This window comes from Lithobates pipiens, unplaced genomic scaffold (assembly GCF_037356315.1).
Source record: "Lithobates pipiens isolate NorthernLeopardFrog02 unplaced genomic scaffold, aLitPip1_a1.2 Scaffold_22, whole genome shotgun sequence".
NCBI classification, from domain to species: Eukaryota; Metazoa; Chordata; class Amphibia; order Anura; family Ranidae; genus Lithobates; species Lithobates pipiens.
This window is the reverse complement of record NW_027507784.1, coordinates 183646335-183666372: the sequence shown is the minus strand read 5'-3', so window position 1 is coordinate 183666372 and position 20038 is coordinate 183646335. Positions and strand designations below refer to the sequence as shown.

At 44.9% G+C, this 20038-nt stretch overlaps 1 protein-coding gene across 1 annotated transcript in view; it reads right to left on the bottom strand.

The window, feature by feature from the left end:
- Positions 1-20038, bottom strand: part of TNRC18 (trinucleotide repeat containing 18) — a 392145-nt gene that overhangs the window by 277680 nt on the left and 94427 nt on the right. Inside the window, 1 exon segment of the mRNA XM_077448715.1 lies at positions 19505-19857. Within this exon segment, the coding sequence (XP_077304841.1) occupies positions 19505-19857 (353 nt within the window).

Sequence of the window (20038 nt, the reverse complement as noted above, 5' to 3'; positions counted from 1 at the left end):
TCCATGACTCGTTCTCATGCGTTTGAAAGACCGCTGCTCAAATACAGTTTAACAAAATATTGCAACAACATTATAAATATAAAAATAATGTTTGGGGGTTCCAAGTAAGTTTCTAGCAAAAAAATACAGATCTGAACTTGTAAGCAAAAAGTGTCAGAAAAAGGTTTAGTCTTTAACCACTTCGGTACCGCGCTATTGCCAAATGACGGCATTAGCGCGGACCTAGATTTCCGGGACTACGTCTATTGACGTCGTCCCGTGTACGAGCGGCCTGCGCGCCCCCTGAGGGGCGCCCCGGCGCGCTCTGTGATCGGCGAGTCCATGAGACTCGCCTGATCACCGATCCGTGCAAGGGGTCGATCCCGACCCCTTATCACGTGATCAGCTGTCAGCCATTGACAGCTGATTATGTGATAGAACGGAGCCGGTAATCGGCTATTATTCCTCCTCGCGCTGACAGCTCGAGGAGAAAAAAAAAAAGCCGATCACCGGCGGCCGTGATCGGGACATCAGTCCCGATCACGGCCAGTAATGTAAGCGCTCACCTGCCCCCTGCCAGTGCCCACCTGCCCCCTGCAGTGCCAATTTAATAAAAGTTAGTGCCCCCGTCAGTGCCACCCAGCAGTGCCCACAGTGCCACCCAGCAGTGCCCACAGTGCCACCCAGCAGTGCCACCCACAGTGCCCACAATCTGCCTCAAAGGTGCTGCACCCCAGTGCCGCCCATCAGTGCCCAGCAGTGCCGCCCATCAGTGCCCAGCAGTGCCACCCATCAGTCCCATCTATCAGTGGTACCCATCCGTGCCACCCATCCGTGCCCATCTTATCTGTGCCCATCTTATCTGTGCCCATCTTATCTGTGCCCATCTTATCTGTGCCTATTAGTGCCGCCTTAACTATGCCTATCAGTGCCCACCAGTGCAGCCTATCAGTGCCCACCAATGCAGCCCATCAGTGCCCACCAATGCAGCCCATCAGTGCCCACCAATGCAGCCCATCAGTGCCCACCAATGCAGCCCATCAGTGCCCACCAATGCAGCCCATCAGTGCCCACCAATGCAGCCCATCAGTGCCCACCAATGCAGCCCATCAGTGCCCACCAATGCAGCCCATCAGTGCCCACCAATGCAGCCCATCAGTGCCCACCAATGCAGCCCATCAGTGCCCACCAATGCAGCCCATCAGTGCCCACCAATGCAGCCTATCAGTGCCGCCTAATCAGCGCACTTCAATGAAGGAGAAAAATGACCCGTTTGCAAAATTTTAGAACAAACTATTAAAACATGATTTTTTTTTTTTGCATCTTTTTTTGTTTGTTTAGCAAAAAATAAAACTCCGAGCTGTAACTAAATACCACCAAAAGAAAGCTCTATTTGTGGGAAAAAAATTATAAAAATTTCATTTGGGTACAGTGTTGTATGCCCGTGCAATTGACATTCAAAGTGCATCAGCGCTGAAAGCTGAAAATTGGTCTGGGACTGAGGGGGGTTTAAGTGCCCAGTAAGCAAGTGGTTAAAGATGTTCAGCCTGAGCTCATTCGGCTTGGCTTCTTTTATGGGTCACAGAAGTGCAATTTATTTTGCACTCCTGTAACTCGTTTCCAGCAGAAAGCGCTCTGAAGTCCAGTCTAATGTCACCAAGATCAGTCCAGGCACCGCGTGAGTCTGGATCTGCCAGATGCCTGGACTGATGGCCGTCTCAGCCTCTAAGCGAGCCGATGAGACGGCTACTCCCCGCCCTTCAACAGCTCAGCGCTCCAGTGAGTGTGGATGTTGCTCTTTATCTCCGATGCTGGCAGGCTGTGTGGATTTTTTTTTTGTCAGAAGTGAGCAGAGAACTTTCTGCACTTGTTACATAGAATCAGGGAAAACAGGATTTTTAAAACAGCTTACCTGTAAAATCCTTTTCTTTGATGTACATCAGGGGACACAGATCCATAGTAGTTACTATGTGGGTTATAGGGCCACTGATAGGGCGTGCCAGTGTCCATCACCTAAGGCAAAAAGTGTACTCCTTAAATAACCCCTCCCACTACTGAGAGTCCTCAGTTTTGTAGCCAAGCAATACAAGTGTATACCAAGAAGGGAGGGACCTCTGTGTCCCCTGATGTAGATCAAAGAAAAGGATTTTACAGGTAAGCGGTTTTAAAAATTCTGTTTTCTTTTCTTACATCAGGGGACACAGAGCCATAGTAGTTACTATGTGGGATGTCCCAGAGCAATGGCAACTGAAGGGAGGGAGACTCCTGAGGTATTTGAAAGTTGGCAATATGGTCCTCCCAGGACACCTTCATTACACTTTAATAGGTGAACCCGGCTCGCGACAGAAAAATTGGAAAATTCATGGTGCATACTTGCGCTACTGATGGTTATAAAATGTTCTTGCACCCTCCCCGTATGGCGAGTTAGTCCCCATATGTATGCTGCCATGATGCGCCAGGAAAATGGAAAATTGTATACTCACCTTTCCGTAATTTTCCTTTCCTGGTGCATCTTCATGGCAGCATACAGATGCCCACCCAAATGGTGAGAGTTACGGAGAATGCTGTGAGCTGGGTCTGTCTTTGATTTATAGTTAACCAGTCCTATCAGGTTGTGGGGGGCGGAGCCACAACCCATATGTATGCTGCCATGAAGATGCACCAGGAAAGGAAAATTACGGAAAGGTGAGTATACAATTTTCCATTTTCTGGTTAAGAGTACAATTGTGTGGCATGCTGTCTTTCCCCACCAGGTGGAGCCAGAGGATCCCAAGGGATTGATTTGCAGGTATTTTATACTGTTTATATTGTACTATATTATTGCACCACAGCTGTGCCAAGGGGACAGAGTTACGCTAAAGGGGGATTTCTCTGAAGAGTGCAGGCCCAATTCAAACTAGCAGCTCCTTCAGAGGTAAGTGCTACATTATGTTAGAGCACACTCATCCAGGGCGATTAGTGTCTCTTGGGTGGTGCATCATCAGGCCTCTATGGCTCAGATCTGTAAGGCCGCGACTTGGTCTTTGGTTCATTCAGATTTTATCAAATCAATATTAACTGATTCGCGCCCGCCCTATAGCCGAAATACAGCTGCAGAGCGGACGCTAACTGCCGGGAGGCCGTTCCTGAATGGCCTCCTGTTTACTTCCGCAATGCGCGCATCGGGGAAGTTCTGTGCTGGCCGTGTCCCTCGGACACAGCCAGTCACAGATTGCTGTAAACGGGCAATCACAGCGGCCGTTTACAGCGCGATCGGCGTGTCCAATGTGAGATGATCTCATATGTAAACATATGAGATCATCTCTCAGCGCCGCTCTCCCTCCTCACACAGACAGCTTGTGAGAAGGGAGAGATCAATGGCTGCAGCGACAAGCAAACAGTGACTGTTTTGGCTTTTAGCAGGTTCTCTTCATCTTGAGGTCCTTGCACGGCTGTATAGTGCTTGTTCATTTGACACACTAGCTTGGCAGGCAATGACTTTCCACAACAAATGCGATAATTTGTGATGTTTGTAAACAGGGAGCAATGATAATGAGATTTAATCAACATTGCCTCGATGTCTGTTCTTAGATAGTGACTTGTCTTGACCATCAGAAGGCTCCCTCCATCTTGTAGTCCTTACAGGACTATAGATATTGGCTCTCTTTTTCTCAATCTTCACTACTTACCTAATTCCTATACCTTAAGGCAATCGGTGGTCTGACTGGACAGCGTTTCCCATAGAAACAGAACAAAGCAGCAGGTTGAAATGAAAAACAGAATAATGCTAAGTCTCCACTATTGCGACCTGAAAGTCGCATGACTTTGCCAAAAATGTGATGCGACTCGGAGCAATGCCCGTTATACTCCCAAGGTCCATGAACACAGACATTAACGGACTCACTGGAAACCATGGAGTACGACCCATCATGCAACTTTGCAGTAACAAGTCGCACTAGTGGAAACCAAGCCCTAACACAGTGATCCCAGAGCAAGCATTGAAAAGGAGATAGGGAAAAACACAGGTGAAAGCCATAAAAAGGGAAACATACCTGCAAACAATGACCACATAAGCATCCAGCATGCATGAGTAGAGAGCACCACCATTTGTTGCCGAAAAAATGCCATAAAAACATTTTAGAACTCACATTTGCCACTAGTGATGATATCAGTGCCTGAGCCTGTTTAGATCACCAACATGGAAAGCTCTAGCCAGGAAACACAGAGGCTGCATCACTTCCTGTCTGTCATCCTCAGAGTATACTTGCACTGTTGCAGCCATCTTGGAAATGGCAAACGCCCATAACACAGAGAAAGAAGTAAAAGGCATATGGAAAGAAAAAGGAAACGCTGTCACTTACGTCAAAGCTTGTTTAAAGCTTTCTTTGAGAAGCCTGCACCACCAGAATGGGGCTCCAACCATATAGCTCATTTAGAGGCTGTACAGGAAGGACTTCCACCCAGGAGAGGCTTAACCTGGCTGGGGCGAAAATTGGTAAGGGATACCTCGCGATTCCAGTCCTGATCAGGTGAGGAAAAAAAGGAGAATGCTGTGAGCTGGGTCTGTCTTTGATTTATAGTTAACCAGTCCTATCAGGTTGTGGGGGGCGGAGCCACAACCCATATGTATGCTGCCATGAAGATGCGCCAGGAAATACTTTTACTGAAAGTATAACAAGTAAATGCTTACATGGATTGCACGATCGTCCCAAAGTAGAACGTCAGTACAGCATGAATCAACAGTCAAATACAATAAGCAATATGCAAGTGTGTTATCTAGACCTGGGAGCTCCCCTTAAAGTTTTATGTGAGGCCTCACTTAAAGTACTTTCGCCTTTATCTTCGTTCGATGCTAGCTTAAGTAGTTCTTCAGATATTTGTACTCCAAAGGGGCAAGTGCGAAAGTTAACTTAGAATGCTCCAGGTATGTTGGGACTCCTTAAAGGCCTATATTAGAGGTATATTAATACAGCAAATTGCGACAATTAAGAGGCAAACTCGAGATCAGGAGAGCTTAATAAGAAATGATGTTATCCAGGCGGAGCGAGCGTACATAGAGGATCCATCGCTAGACAGGCAGAAGGCATGGAAGGAAAGCCAACAGGTATATAAAATGGCACTCTTGAAGAAGGCGGAGAATAGGCGTATATTTCAACGCCAACATTATTTTGGCGAGGGGGAGAGGGTGGGTCGTGCCCTCTCCCTTTTAGTTCAAACTAACAGCTCTTCGACAACGATACAAACGATTAAAACGCTGAATGGCGACCTTGTCTCCAATCCCTCTGTGATCATGAAGGTACTCAGCGACTATTATAAAAACTTATACAAATCCACTATACAGGGCTATCCTGTTGATTTTTTACACCAAACAGCAATTCCAACTCTATCAGAACATGATAAAATGAGTCTTGAACTACCACTCACGCTAGAAGAATTAAAAAACGCAGTGGCGGAAATGCCCAATCATAAATCCCCAGGCCCTGACGGGCTCCCAATAGAAATCTATAAACGCTATGGCGAAGTGCTGTTGCCGGAACTCCTGGCAACGCTAAATCAGGCATTGGAGATGGGTGAACTTCCCACTTCCATGCTGGAGGCAAACATCACTTTAATACTTAAGGAGGGGAAGGATCATCAAGAAGTTTCGTCATATCGGCCAATATCTTTGCTATGTTCCGATGTAAAAATACTAGCCAAGGCCCTAGCGACTCGCCTAAACAACTGTATCCATAAATTGATACACCCAGACCAGTCTGGATTTATCCCGGGCAGGTCAACCAGCACCAATATAAGGAGAGTTTTTCTTAATATACAGATACCTAGGGACAACGATGGACCTGGAGCTATATTAGCTCTAGACGCCACTAAGGCCTTTGATAGCTTGGAATGGGGCTACCTATGGGGAGTGCTGGAGCGCTTTGGTTTTGGCCCTCTATTTATCCAATGGGTAAAGTTGCTGTATAATAGACCTAGGGCAAAAATTAAAATGGGAACTGTATTTTCTGAAGCATTCCAGCTTGAAAGGGGGACGAGACAAGGATGTCCGTTGTCCCCCCTCCTGTTTGTATTGGCTATGGAACCCCTGGCTGTCCTGACGAGATCGCGTCCGGACATCCAGGGATTCCGTCGTGGATGGGGGGGAAGATAAAATTGCTTTGTTTGCGGACGATGTTTTGTTCTTTATCGGGGATATGAATTCTACCTTGAACAATGTGGTACAGATGATGGGGGAGTTTGGGCAACAGTCGGGTCTGGTAATCAACTGGAATAAATCAGCACTCCTGCCGTTGACCAGACCTGGGGACTCATCCCCACCTACAATTATGTGTATAGAGGTGGTGTCTAAGCTGAAGTACTTGGGTGTCTGGATTACTGGAGAAGTAAATCAGTATGTCAAGGAGAATTTGGTACCACTGTTGATAAAACTGAAACAGAAGGTTAACAACTGGTGTTGTCTCCCTCTCTCCGTGGCGGGGCGCTGCAACTTAATTAAAATGATCTGGCAGCCACAAATTTTATATATCTTGCACAACTCTCCAATTTGGATCAACCAAGAGTGGTTCAAGAAATTGGAATCGCTATTTCGTGATCTAGCTTGGAAGAAAGGGCAAGCTCGGATTAGGCTACAGACGCTGCAGCTCCCGGTCAAGGGAGGAGGAATGGCGATACCACATCTGAGATCATATTTCTTGTCAGCTCAACTCCAGCATTTAGCTGGGGCTGGGCTTCAAAGTGGAGAGTGCCCAAATCATAAATTGATGACTGATAATGCCCCGCATAAATCATTGGTTGAAGTTCTGGAAGCTGACTCATTTGCTCATAGGTGCCCTACTAATGCACTAGTGGGGAAGGTGTGGCGGACAGTAAAGCAACTTATGGGTTATGTGGGAGTGACCGATTATACCCCTCTATGGTACAATAGAAACCTGGCTGAATTAAGCAGCATAGATAGATCCTTGGAATGGGAGAGGCAGGGGATTAGTAGGCTAGTGCAACTATATGAAGGGAATCTTATGAAATCCTTTGAAGACCTTAGCCAAGAATTTAGTATCTCCAACAAGACGTTTTATAAATACCTGCAACTGAGGCATGGAATTCTAGCACAGTATGGGTCACTAGTTATTGAAATGACCGAAACTTCCCTGTTCCAGGGCCTTATTGACCGAAGGCAGGCAAAGGGCCAGATCTCTAGGCTTTACATAAAACTTAGGAATAGAACCTTGAAGGGGGAGGGACCCGATAAGAGCAGGCGTGGATGGGTAGGGGATATGGGGCCGATAACCCAGAAGCAATGGGACGAGACACTTGAACAAGGAAGTTTGGTTTCCATATCTCCATCACAGTGAATGTCTCACTTGTTTCTTATACATAGAGCATACCATACCCCCCATAAGATGTGGAAAATGGGTAGGAAACCCAGGGATGAATGCCCCAGATGTGGGGCACCAGGTGACCTTCTTCACATGGTGTGGAAATGCCCAAAATTGTACAGGTATTGGATGGAAATTGTACAGAGAATAAATAGGACTTTTAAGACCACCCTGAAACCAGAGGCCAAGGTTTGCTTATTGGGCATCCTAGAGGAGGGTAGAATTCATTCTCCAACATGGACGTCTATACTAAGGTGCCTGTACCAGGCTAGGCGGCTAATAGCAATAAACTGGCAAGCCAAAAACCCTCCTGTATTGGAAGCATGGGCAAATGCAATTAACTCCACAATCTGGTGTGAACGAGCGATGTTCATAAAGCAAAACAATTTAAAGAAATTCAGGGCACTATGGAACCCCTGGTTGAGTGATATGGGTTACCCCTTGAGTGGGGTTGCCGAAGGATAGACCCAGAACCTGCTAGTTTGGTTCGTGGCCGCGGGGGGGGGGGGGGGGGGGGGGCTTTCCACCTCTCCACCCCCTTTTGGTGGACTTCTCTGTGGGTGCTACTCTCCTACCTTTCTTTTTTTTTTTTTTTTTTCTCTCCTCATGGCGACCAGGACCTCCCAACCAGCCAACCATGATTGAGGTGGCTGGGACAAACAGCGCGTGCTCGAGGTGGGGGGGAGGGCTGGGGAGGGGGGCGGAGGGATAGTTAAGTAGGAAAGCCTGTAGTAACTTGAATACTGTATATGGCTCTGTTTTTATTATATATGTATGAAGACGATGGGTTTTTTTGATTTGTGAAAGCCATTGTAAACTTGTGTTTAAAAAACTTAATAAAGAGAAATTGGTTAAAAAAAAAAAGAATGCTCCAGGTATAGTTCCAAGAACTTGTAGTCACCCTTGGGCGCTAAAGTGAACTAGGCCTCAAGCCTACTAAATGTCAGTTGCTCAGTTACGCTTCCGTGGAACTACAGGTTCCAGCAAGGCCTGTGAGTCTAACTGCGTGCAGTAATAACAAACGGTGGGCCGTAACCCACTCACCAACTGGATCAGCGTTCTGGATGATGACTTGAGTCCGGTAACTGCAGCTTGCTTCAGTTAGACTAGGCCAGATGCACTCTGTCGCTCCGCTGACTGGATCTGGTCTTCCGCTACTTCAACAAGCGTCTCCGAACCTCGCCAATCCGATCACCAGCTCCGTCAGGTCACCTCGCTAACAGTCCGGTTTGCAGTCCACGGTGACTTTCTGCCAATGTGTCCGAGGATCCTCCTCACAGTTCCGCACAGGCAGGCAGCGTGGTCCCAAGAGACCAAATATGGCCGCTCCCTTTTATACCCTACCCAGCATGCACCGCATATCAGAGTGTTCATGGGTAGGTCACACAGACTCCTGGGTGACAAAGGTCAAACCTCTTAGCAAAACAAACAGTGCTTCCTATGAAAGTCTGTGTATTTATAATCACCATATCTTGTGCATTACCAGACATTGTCAATAGATGTCTCCAAACACTGAACCATCTCAATGTCCACAGATTTAACACGGATATATATATATATAGCCACGTTAATAAACTAAATATGTCCCTGCTACAATAAGAAGGAAGGAAGAATTTTCTTCTTTAAGCTGCAGCTTGAACAATCACTTGACGAATCCTTTAGGAAAATTGTGGATTTTGACGCTGCCTGTCCACATCTTTGGACCTTCTGGCAGTACAAACAAAACATCTGTTTTGTGAACCTGAGCAGTCGCCTTAAAATAGACTCTGATCACTCTTACTACATGAAGGGAATGTAGTGCCTTCTCTTCCCTAGATTGAGGCTTTGAGAAAAAGAAGGAAGAATATTATCTTGGTTTAAATAAAAAAAACCTGTTATCACTTTTGGTAGGAATTCAGGATGAGGACATAAAACCACCTCACCCTTATGCATGATCAAATATGGCTCTTTAGAAGACAGAATCGCTAGTTCCGATATTCTTCCTGCAGAAGAAATGGAAACCAAAAAGATTATCTTTCTTGTCAAAAAGAACCAAGGGAATTTCTCATAAAGGCTCAAATGGCTAATTTAGCAAAGCCAATAAGACCAATTTTAAATCACAAGAATTTAGAGGTGCCTTGATAGGGGGGATTAATCCGTGTTACCCCCCGAATAAGCTACGCACCAAGAGTGGGAAGCAAGAGGCCATTGAAAAAAAACACTGACAATTAATTTCAGATCCCATATGCAGGAAATCAGGGGTCCTGCCTATGACATACTTCCTGGGATGCCAACCCCTGGATCCACACCAAGAAACATATGCCTTCTAGACTATATAGTAAAATGATCCTGGAAGCCGGTTTCCTGGCATTAATCAAAGTAGACCCTACCAAAGGAGATCATCCACGATCTTTTATAAAGTGGGATTCAACAGTCAAACCTGTCAAATTTTTTGTCTGTAAGGTAGGATGAAATACCAGGCATTGTGCGAAAAGGTCTGGCTATAATGGCAGAGTCTGAAGGACTCCTACTGCCATCTTTATGATTTTGGTACTCACGATTGTCAGGGACCCACTGGGGCCACCAGAATCACCTCCTTTCGTTCCTGCTTAATTCCGCTGAGGAGTGGAAGCAGCAGAACTGGAAGAAATACCTAGAACAGTGAAAACTGATCCCATGGGAAGACCAATGCGTCTGTTCCGCCTGCTAGCGGATCCCTTGTTCCCGACTTTGTTGTTGAATCTGGACGCGAATAGATCCATGTCCGGAATACCCCGCTGGTGACATATCTCTAGGAATATGTCAGGGTGAAGATATCATTCTCCCGGAAATAATTGTTGGCGACTCAAGTATTCCACCTGCCAATTCTCTATTCCTGAAATGAAAAATTGCAGATAGGCAAGAAATGTTGTGTTCTGGACAAGCTAGAACATCATTCACATCTTTTTGGGCTGCACGACCTCTCATGCCCCCCTGGTGATAGATGTAAGCCACTGCCGTGGCCTCGTGAGACTGAATCCTGACAGGACAGTCCCGTAGTCTGAGCGTCCCAGGTTCTAGGGCCAGATGTACTGCCCGAATCTTTCAAAAAGTTGATAGGAAAGGTCTTCTAACCTGGACCATCTCCCCTGGACAGAATCTTCTACCAGGGCTGCTCCCCAGCCTTGAAGGCTGGCATCTGTTAACACCTTTCAGGATACAAGTAGAAAAGATTTTCCCTTTTGCTGGATAACAACCACCAATTTAGGCTCTGACCTACGTCGGGAGCCAAGCGTATTGGAAACAAACAAGGCCTGAATTTTTTTTATTCCAGACCGACAGGATGGTGTTTTGTAACAGTTTTAGAGTAAAAACAGCACGCAAGGGACGGCCTCAAAGGAGGCCACCATTTCCCTAACAATCTCAAGCACAGCCGAATGGAAGGATTTTTCTTTGTTTTGATAAGTTGAATTAGTCCTACAATGGAACTGATTCTTGCCTAGTGTAAGAATACCTCCTTCTTTATGGTATCTATAACCAGCCCCAAGTACTGTAATCTCCTTGATGGTTTTAAATCGGGATTCCGCTGCCGTTTTTTTTGTTTTTTTACCTGTGTCACTGGTGGGCGATTCCTACGGTGTCTTTGCAGTCACGATCGGCGTCTTTTTAACCCCCGGCGTGACGATTTCATTGCTAAGGAAAACTTTTAAAAAAGCAGTCCGGCGGTTTCCATTTTCACTGTGGGCGTTTGAAGCCCAAAGGCATTTACTTCCTGGATGTGATGACGCTGAGCTCCCAGCATCCACCGCTCCATCTCGCACATGCTCATTGAGTGTCCTCTTTGTTTTCCTTCCTCTTGCCTCGTGTGCTATAGTGGTAATGGCAGATAGAGCTGCCTGCCCACTTTCAAAATGGCAATTTCGGACACGCCCTCGCCACGTGACCGGCGTCCTCCTTCCGAAACTGTGTCCATGACTGTGTCCCCCATGGATTCCTGGGAAATAGCTAAAAAAGTTCCCAGGGACCATTGCGAAGCCGATAAACACGCCTACTCCCACGGGAGGAGAGCCCGGAAGTCGGCATAAACATTAAAAATAAAAGGTAAATACTGCATATTTTATTTCAATGGTCATAACTGCATCTATGTTCCAAAGCCATTTGAATAAGATGAACTTGCAATTTTCTGTACAAAACCGCTTTAACCACTTAAGGACCAGGCCTCTTTTTCAGACTTGGTGTTTACATGTTTAAAACTGTTTTTTTTTGCTAGAAAGTTACTTAGAACCCCCAAACATTTTATATTGTTTTTTTTCTAACACCCTAGAGAATAAAATGGCGGTCATTGAAATACTTTTTTTCACACCGTATTTGCGCAGCGGTCTTACAAGCGCACATTTTTTGGAAAAAATTCACTTTTTTGAATAAAAAAATAAGACAACAGTAAAATTAGCCCAATTTTTTTTACATTGTGAAAGATAATGGTACGCCGAGTAAATTGATACCCAACATGTCACGCTTCAAAATTGCGCCCGCTCGTGGAATGGCGTCAAACTTTTAGCCTCAAAAATCTCCATAAGCGACATTTAAAAAATTCTACAGGTTGCATTTTTTGCGTTACAGAGGAGGTCTAGGGCTAGAATTATTGCTCTCGCTCTACCGATCGCGGCGATACCTCACATGTGTGGTTTGACCACCGTTTTCATATGCGGGCGTTACTCACGTATGCGCTCGCTTCTGTGCGCAAGCTCGTCGTGACGGGGTGTTTTATTTATTTTAATTGATTTTATTTCTTTTTACACCGTTTTAAAAAAAAAAAATGGATCACTTTTATTCCTATTACAAGGAATGTAAACATCCCTTGTAATAGAAAAAAGCATGACAGGTCCTCTTAAATATGAGATCCGGGGTCAAAAAGTCCTCAGATCTCATATTTGGGCTAAAATGCAAAAAAAAAAAATAAGATAAAAGAAAATCTGACATCTAAAAAAAATATACCTTTAAGAGGTATGGGCGGAAGTGACGTTTTGACGTCGCTTCTGCCCTCCTATGGTATAGAGACGAGTGGGGGCCATCTTAGCCTCACTTGTCTCTATGCCCAGCAGACGAAAGGACCCGATCGCCTCCGCCGCTACCGACTGCTCCGGTAAGCGGCGGAAGGTGCAGGAGGGCGGCGGGAGGGGGGTGGCACCTCTCCCGCCGCCGATAGCGGTGATCTCGCGGCGAATCCGCCGCGGAGACCACCGTTATCGTACAGCCGACCGCCGCCTGAAGAGATGGATATCTCGGTTGTGGCAGCAGCTGCTACCGTTACCGAGATATCCCTCTTCAAAATTAGGACGTATATCGTCGTGCGGCGGTCGGCAAGTGGTTAAGGATGATCTTCCTAGGTTGAGTATCCAACCCTAAGATTTCAGGTAGTTACAGCTGTGATCAGACTCTGGTTTAAACCCGAGACTGAATGATCTATTAAAAATAGGCTAGGACCGTTATGCCTTGAGCCCTTAATCTGGCTAAAGGAGGTGCCAAAATCTTTCAGAACACCCGTGGTGCTGTGGCTAAACCAAATGGCAGGGCCACAACTGAAATGATGATTTTATATTTCAAAACGCAGAAATTGGTGAGCGGCAAAATTTGGCACATGGAGATATGCATTTTTGATCTTGATTAACCAGTTCCCGACTGGAGCACGCCGATGTACATCGGCAGAATGGCACAGGCAGGCATTTTGTCGTACAGGTACGTCCATTTCTATATGCCGCCCTGCACGCACCACCGGCGACGCGCTCGTGTGCCGGTTGGGACCCCCGTGAGTCCGGTCGTGAGTCCCGCGAACTCGATCGCCGCGGGGATACCCGCGATCGTCTCACGGGGAGGCTGAACTGGGAGATGCCGTTGTAAACAGCATCTCCCCGTTCTGCCTAGCAACAAGTGATGCTGATCTCTGCTCCATGTGATTGGAGCAGACATCAGTGTTCACTAACACAAAGCCCAGCCCCCCACAGTTAGTAACACGCCCCTATGAACACTTAACCCCTACACTGGCACCCCCTGGTTAACCCCTTTACTGCCAGTGTCATTTACACAGGTATCAATGCGTTTGTATAGCACCGATTACTGTATATATGACAATGGTCACAAAAATGTGTCAAAAATGTCCGATGTGTCTGCCATAATGTCGCAGTCACAATAAAAATCGCTGATCGCCGCCATTACTAGTAAAAAAAAAAATGTATTAATAAAAATGCCATAAAACTATCCCCTATTTTGTAAACGCTATAACTTTTGCGCAAGCCAATCAATAATCGCTTATTGCGATTTTTTTTACCAAAAATATATAGAAGAATACGTATCGGCCTAAACTGAGGGAAAAAAAAATTTTTTAGATTATATTTTTTTATTTTATATTTTTTATATTTTTGGGGGATATTATAACAAAAAGTAAAAAATAATACTTTTTTTCAAAATTGTCCCTCTATTTTTGTTTATAGTGCAAAAAATAAAAACCACAGGGGTGATCAAATACCACCAAAAGAAAGCTCTATTTGTGGGGAAAAAAAGGACAATTTTGTTTGGGAGCCATGTCGCACGACCGAGCAATTGTCAGTTAAAGCGACGCAGTGCCGAATCGCAAAAAATGGTCTGGTCTTAAGCCAGCAAAATGGTCCAGTCTGAAAGTGGTTAAAGCCAAAAAACTCCCCTCCTTGCAGGATGGACACAACTGATCGGATAATGAAAGGATCGGATGTTTAAGTGCCGATTCAGATCTTCGAGATCTAGAATGGGTCTTACCTCTCTGTTTGGTTCTGGAGCCGTAAAAGGTTTGAGCCAAACCCTGTGCCCTGTTCCACTAAGGGAACCTCTGATATCACCGACTGGAATAATAGACGATCCAGAGGCCAGAAAGAGAGACTTTTTTCTCTGGATCCTTGAGAACATTTTCCCTTAGAAAAAAACGAGGAGACGGAAATTCTCAGAACTCTAGTCGTAACCTAGAGAAAAAAACTGCAGAAATCCATCTGTCTTGACATTGTTCCTGACAGATCTTGAGAATTGCAGGACCTTTCCCCCCACCCGAACGAGTGGGGGTGCCCCTTCATGAGAAGGCTTTAGCATTCTGCTTTGTGGGTTTTCTGCCCCAAGATCTCTTCTGACCCTGGTGCTACCCTTGGGGACTTTCCCTTGAACCTGACAGTTGAGGCTGTCGAGACTTCCTAGAGGCAGATGCCCCTGGCTTAGGAGAGGCAGCACGATTAAAGAAGAAATGTTTGAACCTCTTCTTTACTGGTAAAAGAGATCTTTCCCATTAGAGGTCCTTTGGATGTACTTATCCAGATCGTCTCTAAATAGCCATACACCATGAAGGAGGAAAACTAGCTAAAAGCTTTTTACACGGTGCTTCGGCTGATCAATTTTTCAGCCACAGAGCTCTGTGAGAATGCACTAGTCCAAGCATAAGCCATAAGGCTTAAATGATAGAGTCTTTCATAGCATCTACTGTGAGTGCGTCAGATACACCAGCCCATTGCCGGACCTGCTGATCAGGCAGAATTTCAGGTATCTTCACAAACTGTTCCTTAATTGACTGAGATACACCAATTGCAGCAAGACATTGTTTTTAGAAAGACATTTGGTTCCAACTTTTTATCTGTTGGATCCTTTAAAATCAGTGCATTATGAGACTATTGCTCACTGAGGCGATTGTAGCATCAATTGCTGGACCCCCCTTTTCTTCATAGAAATCCTCTTCCATAGATAAAGTGTGGAGAATTTCTTGGGAGGATAATATTGTTTATCCGGATGTTCTCATTCAGAATACATAAGCTTTTTTATCCATGCATGAATAGGAAAAAACATCCCCATGGGGGAGGTTCTAATGAACCCAATTAGAGGTAGGTTCCTCAGGAGCCTGTGCTGCAGGCAGCAAAAAGGTTGAGTAAGGGAGTACACAAACAACCTGTCTTGTGATGCTACTCCTTCCATATTAGGATCCTCAGAAGAGGATAAATAAGTATCTTTCAAATATTTGGGAAGATCTACCTGATCCCCAGCCTCCTGCATCTCAATAAGAGGGTCCTGAGGACTAGATGGGAATCTTCTATGTTTAGCCCCACTATGGAGAGACATCATAGTATTAATCTTCTTTCCAAATAGTAGAAGAAAAAAAAATAACATTTTGTATGATATATACAGGGACTGAAGTGTTTTATGCAACAACAGTTTTCCCTGATGGCTCAATCTGACTAGCCGCTTCCCTCTCAGAGGAGGATGACATTCTTTTGGAAATAGATTCAGTTTATAGTGAGAACCATTGACCCCTTTAGAGAAGTTCCTGGTCCCATTACCATTCATTGCCTGAAGCATAAAGCAGAGGCACTACCAGCAAAAGATTGGACATTGCTAGGCTATAGTTCAGAGCCATTAGCTGCTATTAATTCTAGCCTGGTAAAGTATAATGTGTCAAAGGGAAAAAGCCTGTGTCAATAACCTGTACAAGCCATCCTCCTACTCTGTCCCTCCACAGCCAGCAGCAGCTTCACACACACAGCACTAAAATCAACTTTCTGCATGTGTGGCCGGGGTCTGACGCCATTTGCCACAACCCCTGTGCAAATTACGGCCCCCCCTTTCCTTTCAAAGGAAAGTTCCTTCCTGCGCAAGCAGCGTCCTGTGGAACATGCAGGTATGGCGGGGGGCAGGGGGGTAAATCCTCTGCTGAGCGGCCGCAGTCTGTCTCTCTTTCCTTTTTTTGAAAATAAAAATAAAAAAAACAAACACAAACTAGTTTGACATCCTATCCCCCGAAGGGGAAAAAACTATTTTGGGGGCAGAAGAAGAGAAGGACACCCCCCTTCTTATCGGGGGTTCTGTTGTGGCTAGAGGAGAGGAAATATTAAGGCTTCTGTGCCGTTTCCAGCGTGCGGTCGTGAGTGCTCAATACAGCCCCCAGTGGTGACACATAAGCATGACAACATTATACATAGAAGGAGAAATTCCTGAGAAAATCTCCCTTACCCTTTCCTCGCAGCAGAGTGAGATAAAAACCTAATCTTCACCCTTCACGGTGGGCTCCGAGACCTTTTAGGAAACCTTCAGGAACAGGGGAACCTCAGGTTACCCACAATCCTGGACCTGAGACAGCATCCTGCCAGAAAAACTTTATGGCCTTACTACCAAAAAGCACTGGATCCCAGTGTCCAGCTCTCTAAAGAGAAGCATTCGCAAGCAAAACCTCGTTTCTTTGGACACGAGGCCTGGGTACCATCCATTTAGCCCATGAAAAAAGACATCAGAACAGATCCAGTCAGCATGGCTAGCCCCAGCAAGGAAGCTTCCAGTGCTCAGCACAGCACATCTTTACTCGTGACCAACACCTTAGACACTGGCGAAAAAAAACTGAGGACTCCCAGTAGTGGGAGGGGTTATATAGGGAGTGCACTTCTTGCCTTAGGGCGTGCCGGTCACCCATCAGTTGCCCTATAACCCACATAGTAACTACTATGGCTCTGTGTCCCCTGATGTAAGAAAAGAAACCCTGTTTTAAGATCGTGAGAAGAGTTGAATTGTGATCTCGGTTCTTTAACGATTAATCATGCAGCTCTAGAGAGGGGCATCATGACTTTTAACATTGGGGTGGGGGTGATGTGTGGTCAGCAAGGCACCTTGTCTTAATGTTGAGGGAAAAATCAGTCCCCTAAAGAAAAGAAGAAGGTTATTTTGAGAGATTCAAAAATTTGGAGGCCCCCGTGATAAGTACTTGTACTTCAGAAGCGCACCCCTTATCCGGTGCCTGCTGCCAGGATAAAACTCCCTTCTGCAAATCAGACATACCTCAAGCATGCAAAACCATAGAACATTAGCATACAGGTCTTTGTCCATGTTAAAAGCTTGCACACATTATTACAAAAACTTGGAAGTACAAACCAATCAAGCTCCCTTTTTACAGAGCCGCATCATTCATTCACACAGCTGTGTTTGTGAATGAACTACAAGCTGTCGGCTTGTAATTCTCAAAGAACTACCACAGCGCTGTAGAGTACCGTGGTAGTTCATCGATTCTTCCTGTCATATTGTATCTGCTTGCCTGTATGGTGTACGGGTACACAGACACACTGGCAGATCTGCTAGAGACCTGCATGGCACTAGTGATCTGCTGATTGCTGGTAAAATGCTTTACAGGCTCCAAAAAAAATAGATACAAATTATTTTTCCTGCAACAAAAAAAAAAAAAAGTGCATTTATTATTTTTTTCTAAAAAGTGAACTTATCTTTAAGACAGCTCATATTGACTAAACTAAATTGGCGGCAATTGTTGCCAATGGCACCGTCCGAATCGGTGCGGCCCTGCACTGATTCCTAAAAGTAGTTCCTGTACTACTTTTGGCGACTTCGGGAGGTAATTTGTATAGACATCTGTCAAATCGCCCCTGAAGTGAGCTGAACTTGCGCAATTTCTAACCCACAGCAATGTGAACCTAGGCTCAATAAAGGTAGGAGCAAACTGCCCTGACTGGCTTGTACTGCCATGTTTTTGGAATAAAGTTGAGAGATTTTTATGGAAATGTATGCAATACACCAACATCCTCCGATTTGAATCATTAAATCACGTCTTTAAGGCCCCTTTCATACGGGACGGATCAGTAATGATCCGCCCCGTGATGATCCGCTTACTCAGCGGGGATCGCTCCGTTGTCCCTGCTGAGCCGGCGGATAACAGGGCGGTCCCCGCACACTGTGCAGGAACCACCCTGTCAGCTCTCCGCTCTCCTCTACGGGAGATCGGATGAGCACTGACCGTCTGTCCGTGTTCATCCGATCCGCTCTGCAGACGGATAGAAAAATAGGATTTTCTTCAGTCTGCAGAATTGGACAATTGCGGAGGCGGACGATATCAGGTGTCTGCGGATGTTCATCCGCAGACACCCGCTATCCCATAGAAATGCATGTATGTCCGTATTTATAAAAGTCCACAATAAGCCGATTGAAACTAATGAAAAAGAAAAAAAGTACTCAATGTGCAAAAATGTCCATATATGAAGCTGGAAACCAATCAATATCTTAAAAAAAAAAAAAAAAAAAAAAATATCACAGTTCATGGATCCATATAGTTAATCCTATTCCAAAGGGACTTGTGCCTGGGTAAATGGTGCATTGTAAAACACTGGTGAAGTGAAAGGTGGGTGAATGCCACACGTGCCCCATCCCCCCCCCCCCAGAACCACACTCACCAGAAAACTGAACCCCTGCAGGGGTAGAAGGCACCACACAACAGCTGCTTCTGATCCTTATCCAGCGTCTCCTCCTCCTCCACAATAGGGATGGGATGGATAGAAAAGTATCAATCAAAAAAAGTAAGTTTATTAAAACAGATGTTAAAAAAACGTTCTTACAATAGTGCTATGGGGTCAGTACAATGAATATGTGAAATACTGCCAATTTCATTGCCCTGACCACAAAACACTATTGTAAGTGCGTTTTTTAATATTGTTTTTAATAAACTTTTATGAATTTACACTATGAGATGTTTTCTATCCATCCCTATGTGATTGTACCCAGTGACCAGACCTATTGTGGAGAAGGAGACACTGGATAAGGATCAGAAGCAGCTTTAGTGTGGTGCCGTCTACTCCTGCAGGAGCTCAGTTTTCTGGCAAGTGCGGATCTGGGGGGGGGGGCACCTGTGGAAGTCACTCACTCTTCACCAGTGTTTTGCACTGCACAATTTACCCAGGCACAAGTCGCTTTGGAATAGGATTAACTATATGGATCTATGAACCAGATCCATATAGTTAATCCTATAGTTTTGATATATTTATTGGTTTCTGGTTTTTTATATGGACATTTTTGCACATTAAGCACTTTATTTCTTATTTAATCAGTTTCATACAACATATTGTGGACTTTTTAATTGCACGTGAAATTATGAACTTTTTTCCCTTTTTAATATTTGTATGCAGTTTCCATTTATGACAGTGGTTCTACTTATGTTTGCTTACATAGCACAATTTATATCACTGTGCACCTTATAGTAGCATGCACTAGGAGATTTCATATGCATACTCCGATTTAAAGAGACAGTACACTATTTTTTTCACATTTATGTGTTTTATTTTTCATATGTATATAGCTTGTTTTTCTTGAGCATTGCACATTCGATTCTGGCAGCGCCACCTTTTACCTCTCTTATTAAACAGAATAAACTACCAAAAAGTCAACCTTACCCTACAATGTTCACTTCGATGGTACTGTTGAGATTCAAGGTGATTTCGCCTATGCAATTCTTTCAGTTCCATCTGGGCACTTCTCTGCATTTCAAGAATATCTAGTTGTGAATTTCTCTGTAGATCCATAGTATCTAATTGTTCACTTCTTTGAGATTCCAGAGCCTCTAGTTGGGCACTTCTGTGTAGATCTATAGAGTGAACTGCCTGCTGTTGCAGCAGCATGTATAGTTCATGTTGTCGCATAAGCTGCTGTTGAGAAAATAGCTGTAGATGATGTGCATGCTGCAGTGAGCTATGTGCTGAAGAATACATAGAAGGCCAGAGGGATGATGTTCGATCCAGTATTTCTGCTGAGAACAAACAAAAAAAAAAGATTAATAAAAAGGTCTAAAACATATCAATGGTTCCAGAATGCAACAAAAGAGGCTTTTTTAAATTAAAAAGATCCAAGTAATGTTCACCTTGTATCATTTACTTTCTTCACTACAGTGATTAACCGGTTCCCGACCAGCGCGCGCCGATGTACGTCGG